The 11,981-nt window shown below is 35.3% G+C and overlaps 1 protein-coding gene across 1 annotated transcript; it reads right to left on the reverse strand.

The window, feature by feature from the left end:
- Positions 1-418: 418 nt before the first annotated feature.
- On the reverse strand, positions 419-3,894 carry cd83 (CD83 molecule). Its single transcript, XM_049480644.1, has 4 exons — positions 3,653-3,894; positions 2,088-2,322; positions 1,814-1,944; positions 419-1,624 (listed from the first exon to the last, which is right to left on the reverse strand). Exons 1-4 carry the CDS (start codon positions 3,824-3,826, stop codon positions 1,472-1,474), a joined length of 693 nt encoding a protein of 230 aa, XP_049336601.1. The 5' UTR covers positions 3,827-3,894; the 3' UTR covers positions 419-1,471.
- Between the last annotated feature and the right edge of the window lie 8,087 nt (positions 3,895-11,981).

Below are 11,981 nucleotides of genomic sequence, written 5' to 3' on the forward strand. Positions count from 1 at the left end.
CATGTGCATTTTATAGGTAGTAAAATGTTTCCTATGTAATATTTCATTTTGAGTGAAGTTATTTTTATTATTATTTGTTTATGGGAAATGTGTCATTTTATCCAATTGTAAAGCTACCTGAATAGGTGTACCAGTAAGCATATCAGGGTCTGGTTGTTCATAAAAATAATAGTAGTGAAGATCTGAACCACAGAAAACAACTATATGAAGCTGATATCTGGAAGTCTGTAATTGATGTTAAAATGTCTGAAGAAACATTGATGGAGCTTCAGTTTTCAACCCTGCAAAAAAATCAGTTGAACGGCCATAGTAAATATTTAAAAGATGTTTTAAAAATACATAATTTTGACTTTCGGGTCGACTGTTCAAGACATCCAAAGAAAATCTGGACTTAAAGAATGTGCATTTAAAAGACATACACGTTGAAAAAACTTTAATTCAAGATTTTGGACAAACACACCTTTTAGAGGCAAAAAACAAGGTGAAAAACACATAGTTCAACAGATTTTTTTGAAAATGTAAGAAGAAAATAAACAATACAATCTTTAGATGTTGAAAAATTATGGGGTTGCCAAAACATTAGCTTAAGACTGCATTTGTGTTGATTTTTCATATCCAGATTACAAACATTTCATTGCTTCTATAAAAATTAGAACATCAATGCATGTCTGCGTGTGTGACATGATTGATGATAGATCACAGTGATGAAGATTCTGTCATACATTCATTTCGGTTTTGAATTAAACAGTGCAAAGTTTCCAGAGAGAGCACAGCCTGATCAGAAAACACATAATGAAATGTAATTTTAAAAACTGCGTACAGCTGTTTTAAGCTTATAGACTGTTCAAATTAAAGAAGAGCTGTTCTTGTCTTTCAAAGCGTGTTAGGTTAGATTAGACACATTACAACTCTTTACAATAATGCTTTAAAATAAAAAATATATAAAAATAACCTATAATTCACATCATAATGAACCAGCATCATGAGATGGGATGACCCCTGTGGAAAGTATTGAATGTGACTGTATATCACATTGTAAGAAGCCCATTCGTTTTTGTCATTTATGACCTGACTCCTGATTGGCTCTCCGCCTTCATGACCCGATCTCTGATTCTCAACACACACTACAATACTCAACTCTGACAGTGTGTCTGTTAGTATTATGAAGAGCACACTATCCAGACGCAATGTGTTCTACAATGATGCTCGTTGAATTTTATTTGCTTCTCTCCAAACTGAGAAACAAATAACCTCATAGCTTCAAAGCAGAATTGTAGTGGTGAAGTGTGTGTGTTCATAGCACTTTTAAGTCTGGTGTTAGACCCAAACAACACACTACCTCACCAAGGCATCTTGAGTGCCTTTCTGAACACATTGTCCATACAACAGGTGCTGTATAGATCCACAATGATGCTCACTAAAATGTCATGTGTTCCTCTATTCTTCAGGCCAGATGATGAAGTTGGTAGGGTCAGACATATTGTTGCTCAGGTAAAATCTTGGATACTATTCCATTTGGTTTTAGGCTAACGATGACATGCTTCATTTCATGCTGAGTCTTCTTTAACAGAGCATTTTTTGAGAACTTCTCTTTGTGGCGGGTTAGTGTATTTCGTAGACAAATCTGAAAAGAAAAATATTTTTTTTTAACATAAGCAACACAGAATACAATGGTATTTGATTAATGTTGATTAAGCTATTTGTTATTTATTGAATATTGGATTATATATTTACAAGTGTGTCTGCTTTCTTATTGTGATTCATTATGCAAACTACAGACTACTACACAAAAAAGACAAAAGAGGGTACTTACATAACTACAATAAAGCATCAGCATTGCCACGATGAGTAAAGTGATGGCAAGCACCATGAATACTGTATCATTTTCATGCTCATATTTTCCTTCACTTGTTTCCTTCCTCATATTTTCCTCATCGGCATGGTCTAAGAAAGACAAAACAAACATATTTAATTGATATATTTTTGCTGTTAGTAACCAATACACATATCCCTCTCTCTTGAGAGAGAGTGTCTACCACCACAATATTATTTCATATAAAAACATGTCTTCATAGCTGTACACTCACCGTAAACCGCCAGGTGAATCTCTTTCTCCTGGTTCTGATGACCAACAGGAGCAGACAGAAAGCAGAGGTATCTCCCAGAATCCTCCTGAGTCACATTAGGCAAGAGAAGGCTCTGCGAATCCTCAAGTATCTGCACCTCCCTCACGAAACCTTTGTATCTTTGGACAGTGCCATTACTTTGTGTCAGGTTCTTCATCACTAAACCAGACAGCTTGCGAGAGGGAGCCTCGCTGACCTGATGAAATAAAACGACAGGTTAAAATGAAGGTTAACGTTCAAAAAATACCACTAACCTTTAGCTTTTAAATACTAATTTAACTAGTGTTTCTCAGTCTTAGTGCTTGAAGATCCACCATTCACCTGATTAAATATTTCTTTATGATGCTCTTCACATGATTTATAAGCATCATTCCCCAGTCTGGCCTGTCTATATCTGACTGTAAAAATACACTGTTTCCATGTCGCTGTTTCCATGAAAGCAAAAAGAAGTGGGTCCATTTTTAAAGTGCAAATCTTTAGCCCAGTTATAACTAAGATATAATGAATATTTTATTCCAGACTGTTGTTTTGAATAAAGAACACATCTCATTTCCATATATCATACATCATTCTTAAAAGCAGCTTTAACAAAACAGCCTGTTTCAAACTGATTTATGAATGTTTAAGAGTGAATTCTCTTAAAATATGAACTGTGTCCTGGTATAGAGTAGCTGACGGCGATGAAGTCAACAGAAAAAAAAAAAACAGTTTGATGCCTTTACTTATTATTCATTATATTACATTTGTGTTTGATTATGTTCTCTTACCTATGGTGTTGTGACTATAAGCACATTACATTACATTTACAGCATAGTGAATGTCAGTGTTGTGACCAATTTCATTATTAAATTGTAAAAAAAATCATTATATTCTATTAAAGGTATTCTACTTGGTGTGCCAAGTGTGAGTGTCACTAGAAACTTCTCATAAAAAGATTTAAGAAGAGTCTTGTTGAAAATAATATAATAGGATATAAGGACCATAATAAATAATTGAAACTTGAGTAGCTACATGTAAAGGCAACTACAAGACAACAAAAAGAGTATTACATATTAAGTAGTAAATACGTTTTGATGGGATTGATGTTAGCATTGCTAGACTTTCAACACTCTACAAGTATTACATGCCTACAGTAATAATACTGTGGCGGCTCTGGGTTGTGTGTGTGGCTGCCTGCAGGTATGCCTTGGGAGGGGTTATGCAGAGAGGGTGGGCACCACTCTGGATCTGCCATCTGGGAGACACACAGCTGGGTTGGTGGCCTTTGGGCTATTTTAGCTCTGTGGTAATGGTTTTAGCTCTCCTAGTCTTGTTAAAGACTATAAGTGAGTGGCAAGCCTGTTCAATAAAGGAGCTGTTAAGCATTCAGCATGAGTGTCACGGGTCTTCCTTCCTCTTCCACGCCACAATACTTTTGTTCTCAAGTGGAAGTACAAATCATCTTGGTTATCTTCACTGTTTAAACACAAGCTGTCACAACGTTTTCTAGTGTTAATCTAAATGTATCTGAAGAACCGTTCTCATACCTTGTACCATATGACGGAGCAGTAGCGGACCCCGGGCTGAGCCTCCGCCGGGCAGCGCAGCACCGCGTCCTCCCCGCTGATTGACCGAGCTCGGAGCTCCACGCTGGCGAGGCTCCCCCGGAGCACTGCCGCGGACAGCAGCAGACTTAGACTCAGGACTCCAGTGGTAATCATTTTTACTCTCCTCTCAGACAGAAAGTAGAGGAGATTCAGACGAGCAGATTGATATATAGTTAAACAGGGGAAAACCAGAGACCAAAACCACGCCCCCTAGGAAAACCCTCCACTGAAAATAAAAAGAGGAACCGCAGGTCACCAGGCATGTCTTTAGACAGCTGAATCCTACTACTTCTAAACCCTTATACTCGAAAAATAGAGCTGATATGGATGATAAGATATAGCCTAATAAGCAAAACAAGCTAGCTAACCTAAAAATGGGTTTGAGCATTCTAAACTAATGATACAAGTAGGAAAGGTATATGAGCTATAGACTTCAGTGACGAGGTAGACAACACTGGAGAAAGAACTGGGATTGTTTTTATTTATTATTTATTATTATTTTCTTTGGATTTGGATTATTATTTTCTATTATTATTTTTTTTGTCCACCACACAACAGATTTTTGGCACTTTTGTTAGGCGTACACAAGTTTTAAAACTAATATGAGAAGTCTGCAATAGGCAACACGCGGATAAAAAAACAGCCCAGTATTGTTTAACCACACCATGTGGGCGTGGTCACAAATACGCCCTGAATAGGCCCCGCCCATAACCCCCCACGCAGCCCGACTGTCAATAGGAACATGAACTAGACGGAGCGCCTAAGGATATCGATAGCACAGAGATGATAATCGTCGTTCTGTTTTTAATAGCTGGTGTTTTTCACCACAATGGTAAGTAGCTTTAAACCCTACTGCCGGACACGAATATTGTTACGCTTTTTACACACGAGAATAAAAAGAACACTATTCACACCTGTTTTTATACAGTAAGCTTCAGGCTAACACACCCGCACACACACACCCACACTTTCTCACTCTCTCATTCACAGCTTCCCTACACACAAACACACAAGACAGGACTGCGTTAACCGCTGATTTTACTGATTTCTACACCCGTGAGCGCACAAAAAGGAAATGTAGGCAGTTAGTGAACTTTATGTCGTGTTTTATCTTACTTCCGTAGCTACCTGTGAGCGCTAGCATTAGCAGGTGCGGCTTCAGGAGCAGCAGCGCGGCGGAGGGGCTCAAGTGACAGGCGGACAGACGGGGGTCAGCTTAGCTCTGTTAGCTAACCAGCGTTAAAAACGGGTAGTCAGCTGTTTAATCGAGTAAATATCCAATTTACCAAATACCCAAATGTTTGTAAACATGTTATAGCGCTACTTCCGTATTGTATTCTTTCTAAAATCTGACGTGTTTTCTGGGAATTCCCCCCAGACTTCCCCGACTCTAGCTCAGATAACCTATTTCTCGGAACTTACAGGGAGTTTCCAGTGGTTAGACATGCCGTCATGAAAAAAAAAAAAAACAAAATAAACAAAAGTGCATATACACACTAAGAAAAATAAGTACAGAAAAAGAGTACAAAGCTTGTCGCTGGGGCTATACCCTATATTGAGGTACAACAGAGTACCTTTATAAAAAAGTGTGCTTTTGAGTACAATAAAGTATTATTTTTTAGTGTGTACAGTATAAGTCAAAGGTTTGGACACACCTTAAAACCAGTGTTTATTTATCACTTTAAAATGTTATGCCTTGTAGTTGAATATAAACTCTTCCAAACTATGAAAAAAATAGAATTATTTAGATTCTTTAAAGTAAGCATTTATTGCTTAAATTACAACCTTGCACGTCTTGTTGGATTTTCTCAGTCAGCTTTATGAGGTAGAGTCACCTGGAATGGCTTTCAGTTAACAGCTGTGCTGAGCTTTTCAAGAGTTAATGACTTTAATTTTTTTGCCTCTTAATGTGTTTGAGAGCATCAGTTGTAAAGTTGGAAAGAAGTAGAGTTGCATGTTATACAGTGACTAGCACTATTTGAGTAATGTTCTAATCCATATTATGGCAATAACCACTCAACTAAGTAAAGAAAAATACTTTAAGAAAAAGGAAGGTTAGTCAATCCAAAAAAAGTATGAACGTTTCGAAGAAAGTATCCTCGAGTGCAGCTGCAAAGACCATCAAAAACATTATGATGAAATTGGCGCTCATCATCACCGCCCAGGAAAGAAGTTACCTCAGGATAGGTTAATCCGAGTTACCAGCCTCAGAAACCACAAGTTAACAGCCCCCAGATAAGAGCACCTAAGCTTCACAGAGTATTGTGGTTTGTATAACACGTTTCAGTTTACTAACTACGTGATTCCTTATGTGTTCCTTCGTAGTCTGGATGACTTCAGTATTAATTTACAATGTAGGAAAAATAAAAATGAAAACAATAATTGAGAGAAGGTGTGTTCAGATGTTTGACTGGTACTGTAACTTATAATCAAGCTTAGCTATATGTAAAATAACATGACCTCAAATAAAAAATAAAATGGCAATTTAATAAAGTGTTGTTTATATCTATATTAGTTCACCCTAAATGCAGCATAATTACAACCCCTCATCCAGACAGTTAACGTCTTTTTATTTATAGAGAATTATAAAATACTGACATTACAATTACTGCGTTCATTGACCTTATTACTCAGCCCCAGGCCTAAGATGACTCATATAAGTGAGTAGAAAACCCCTTACTTTCTGCTCCTTTGCACAGTATGTGTTTCAATCTGTTCCTAAATGTGCTCCCATGAGAAGCAAATGATAGAATAACAACCAAAATGTTGATCTGATCTGATCAACAGGGGACAGCCTTGATGGTTTGATGGATGTTCTTATTGTTTATAAACAGTGTCATTAGTAAATATATTTATCAAAATGTTTTTTTTTTATAGAATGATTTAAAACTATTACTTTACTTGCAGGTTTATACATTTTAAAGTAATTCAGTATTTGAGTTAGATATTATAATAATATGTAATAATTTACTAATACTAATAATACATGCTAATAATACTAATATATATATATATATATATATATATATATATATATATATACATATTACATATATGTATACATAAAACATAAGCAGCTGCTAAAGGCCATATGACTGCCACAGAGGTCTTAACAGTTTCTAGGTGTACATATATGATCTATATATAATGTAGGTCTGAGGGAGTGGCTAGATGGCTCTCACTTTAAAACATTGTTTTTACTTAATACAAATAGGGTCAGTTTACCAATCAGGGATTACTCTTGGATTACACAGCATTGGGATTCCCATTAAAATAAATATTTAGTCCAGGATAGGCCTATCACAAAGAAAATTGTGGACGATATATTGTTGAAGAAATTATTGCAATAAACAATATTATTGCCATTTTTAGACCACTTTTGCTATTTATAGGTATATGTTTGAGTAAAATTAACATTGATGTTTCAGTCTATAAACTACGGACAAAATTTCTTCCAAATTCCCCAAAAATATTGTCATTTAGAGCATTTATTTACAGAAAATAAGAAATGGCTGAAATAGCAAAAAAAAAAAAATGCAGAGCTTTCAGACCTCAAATAATGCAGATAAAACAAGTTTATATTCATAAAGTTTTAGGAGTTTATAAATCAATATGTGGTGGAATAACACTTTTTTTATCACAGTTTTTATGCATCTCTGCATGTTCCCATCCACCAGTCTTACCTACTGCTTTTAAATAACTTTATGCCACTACTGGTGCAAAAGTTAAAGCAGCTCAGCTTGGTTTGATGGCTTGTGATCATCCATCTTCCTCTTGATTATATTCCAGAGGTTTTTAATTAGGTAAAATCAAAGAAACTCATTATTTTAATTGGTCTCTTATTTTTTCCAGAGCGGTATTTGGACAAACATACACAAACACCAATAGACAAATCACGATTATCAAATAATATTGAGGTCATGTCTTTTTATTGTATGATAAATTAATAATGCCTAATCTAGGACCAAGCTTAATCCTAAAAAAGTATACACTCCTTCACTATTTCAACTCTTTCAAGTATGCACAAAAAGTTTCTTTCAAAATGTCAGATTTACTGATATGGACAAATTACAAACCATTCAACTTTAAAGCAGATTTGTGTTGTTTTGTAGGTGGAGGGTCAAAGGTAAATTCTGAAGTGGTTGAATATGGCTGTGTCTGAAACACAAGAAATGCTGACTTGATGCCTTCCTGCTCATGCTATCTTTCTTAGAATGCAGTGTTGTAATTAATCACTTATCACACTAGATATGAGTGTTTAGATGTATTGTTATTTATTGTTAGCATTTTGTTTCAGTAATACGGAGGGCTAGATTACTGAAATTTGATTCAGATTCATGACTGTGTGCCTTTTTGACTCAGAATCTTGTCTGAATAGGCACCATTCCTCACGTTTCAGACACAGTGTAGATCACTTATAGGTAGCATGTTGGAAAGATTTCCTTGCGTGGGTACCATATTATACCAAAAAAATCCTCATCAAATAAGCACAAAAGGGGTAAAAAGGGTGTAAACATGCAATCACTTATTTTATGTTAAATATATTATTTTAAATAGTTTATTTTGTATATTTTGGTCAAAGATTATAGTATTTACAATAATCTCATGTATCAAAGCAAAGGGAAAACCGTCCAAAGGGTTAAATACTTTTATCGTAGTAGTTCTATCAATGGTAGAAGTTCAAGACTAGCACATAGGCAGTATCGAGGTGCATAAATGATCTAATCTGCTTTCCTTTCTGCATTTTAATTGATAGGTCTGGCTTCAGAAGTTTCTGAAACTTCAGAGAACTATGACTGTACTGAAGAAAAGCAAAACCTGAGGCCTCAGTTGTTAAATGATTTCACGGGTTGTGAGAATACATGGACCGTCGGGAGAACTGTAAGTACAGCAAAATGTTTATTACTTTATCCTGCTGATGATCAGTGAACCAATTTATCTTATCCTCTGTTGCTCTTCCCTTAGACCATAGCCAAAACTATAAATGACAGAGCGGAGTGCCACAGACCGTGCAGTGAAGTGACACCCAGCGGAATCGTTCTCGACTCATGTGTCAATATTACGCTCACTGTTTTTTGTACAAAGGCAAGTCATTTCTACTTCTATTTGGTCACGATCGATGACTGTATATAGCATGGACACTAGGGTTTAATTTCCTTTCATTCAGTAAAAATTCCTGTCCTCTTTTCCCTGATCTAGCATCCCAGACCGGCTTCACTGAGTTTACAGTCCAAAATCTAAGTGCATTTTCCCTCATCAAACCCAGTTTATCCTCTAAGTGCAATGATTTAGCAGTACAATTGTTCATTGTTTATTTATTCTATTACAAAATGGTTTACAGCTCCATCAAATTACAGTACTTGTGCTCAAGATTAAACCAAAGCTGCTAGAGTCCAGTTTAACCCCTAAACTGAGTCAGAATCACTGGTGATGAAATAAAGAAAAATACTGGACTGTCCATATTTATATACAGTCATTGATCATGACAATTACACATTTGATTGGCTTTGTACATGTGTTTAACATGTCTTTATTTTACATTTACAGGAATACACCTCGGAATACCGGATGCATTTTATTGGTAAGAGTTTTTAATGTACAGTGCCTTGAAATTTTTTTTATACCTTTCCACATTTTTCTCAAATGTATTTTTTGTGTGTGATAGACCAACACAAAGTAGCAAGTAATTGTGAAGTCACAAGAAAATTAGATATAGACATTTTTAAAGCTGAAAGTTTCGGGGCCCTCTCTGGTGAGAATTGCACCAAGCATGCAGAAGAATCATTTTAAACTGGGCGGGTGGGATGCAGTCTCCTTTCAGAGCGGATGAATCCGATTCCAGGTTATGTTCAGTCAGAGAGAGGGACTGCACTTAGTCACAAACCTCATCCAAACCTCATCCTCACCCAAACAGCATCGTCAAAACACACCAGTCAGGTCAGGGATAAAGTTAAGGAGAAGTGTAAAGCAGGATTAGGGTATAAATAACATCCAAAATTAGATCACAAAAGGATTATGGCATGACTGGAAACCTATCAAGACATGGTCGTCTACATAAACTGACAACTCTAGCCAGGAGAGCACTAATTAAAGAAGTAGCCAAGAGGCCCATAGTCACTCTGGAGAAGCTGCAGAGATCCACAGCTCAGGTGTGAGAATCCGTCTACAGGACAGCTATTACTAACACCCTGATCACACCATCCCCATCATGAAACATGGTGATGGCAGCATCATGCTGTGGGTCAGAGTGGGACAGTAAAGCTGGTCAGAGTTTATGGGAAGATGAATGGGGGTAAAAACACAGCAATCCTGAATGTAAACCTGTTGGAGACTGCAAAATCTGTGATCTGTATTTTGCTAGGAAGAATGGGCAAAAATGTTTGGTTATAGATATGCACAGCTGGTAGAGACATGCCCTAAAAGACTGAAAAAGCAGTAATTGATACAAAGGTCCTACAAAGTATTGACTCAGGGTCTCCATAGTTTCCATAGTTTTTCATAGTTTTCAAAACTATGTATGTATTTTTTCACTTCACAATTACTTGCTACTTTGTGTTGGTCAATCACATAAAATCCCAATATAATACATTTAAGTTTGTGGGCGTCACATGAACAAACGGAACAGTTCAAGGGATATAAATACATTTTTAAGTCTTTTCAAGTTACCATTTATATACAGCTCTGGAAAAAGATACAAGACCACTTCAGTTTCTGAATCTGTTTATCTGATTTTGCTATGTATAGGTATATGTTTGAGTAAAATTAACATTGTTGTTTTATTCTATAAACTATGGACAACATTTCTCCCAAATTCCAAAAAATATTGTCATTAGGAAGATTTATTTGCAGAAAATGAGAAATGGCTGAAATAAAAAAAAATAATGCAGAGCTTTCAGACCTCAAATAATGCAAAGAAAACATTTTCATTCATTTTCATAAAGTTTTAATAGTTCAGAAATCAATATTTGGTTTAAACCCAGTTTTTATGCATCTTGGCATGTTCTCATCCACCTGTCTTGCACACTGATTTTGGATAACTTTATGGCCACTCCTTTATGGCTTGTGATCATCCATCTTCCTCTTGATTATATTACAGAGGTTGTCAATTTGGTAAAATCAAAGAAATCCATCATTTTTTAGTGGTTTCTTATTTTTTTCCAGAGCTGTATATTAGTATTCTTAAAGGGACAATGTTGTTTCCATTGTTAACATTTTTGTTATATTTCATTGCAGGCAAGATGAATATCCCTCCTCCATTACAGGATTCCAAGGGCAGAGCTTGTTATGGTAATGTTAAACTCTTATACTACACTGATAAAATATAGTACAAAGTCAGAACACATATCATTTGTGAACATTCTTACATGAGCAAATCACCATACAATAGCATGAAAAAGTATTTTCTCTTTGCTCTCTCTCTCTTTCTCTTTCTGTAAATACATAATTATATTATTTAGACTTATATACACTAATAATACATATTAATTATACATGCAATTATTATGTTCTTCCTTTTTATTGCTGCAAACGTTTCATTTGTAGGATTTTGAGCATGAATTGTACTTTATAGATCTTGCTATAAATTTCATTGTCAAGCAATTCCAACAGTTTAAAATTCTTCTGGAAGACCTGTTGTGTGTTTGGATCTTTGTGTTCACTTGGGCACCAGCTGTACTTATCTGTTGTCTCTTCATCAGGTCTCTTGGCGTGTCCTGCATTATTCCTCCCAGTGGCTCTGGGTTGGATTTTGCAGCGCCGCAGATCTTCAATCAATCATGAAAGAAGAAACGCTGGTCTGAGCGAAGTTTAATACATGCCAACCAACATTAATTACACTATGAACGTTTATTTAGAGATGAATATCTATAATAATCTAAATAATTCCTAACTTATGGATACTTTGTACTGTAAAGTAGCTGTGCAAGTTTACAGAAATACAGTATATAAAATAACAGATTTAATCATATTTAATATTATTTTACATATGTAATAAATAATTGATTTAAACCTTTATAATATTTTATAGTAATAATACAAAATATATATAATATTAATAGTATTATAGTATAATAGTATTATTATAAATTTGTATTTTATTTGTTGTGTGCAAACTATATTGTTATATTATTATAATAATAATGGTGTAGAACTAAAGAATTACATCAGCTGCAAGTCTGTATTGCTGTCTGGTGTCTTATATAACTGTGTATATATATATATGTATACACATATTGTATTGTGTATATATTGCTTCGTGAAGTATTAGCAA

This window comes from Astyanax mexicanus, chromosome 6, assembly GCF_023375975.1.
Source record: "Astyanax mexicanus isolate ESR-SI-001 chromosome 6, AstMex3_surface, whole genome shotgun sequence".
In the NCBI taxonomy this organism is placed as follows: Eukaryota; Metazoa; Chordata; class Actinopteri; order Characiformes; family Acestrorhamphidae; genus Astyanax; species Astyanax mexicanus.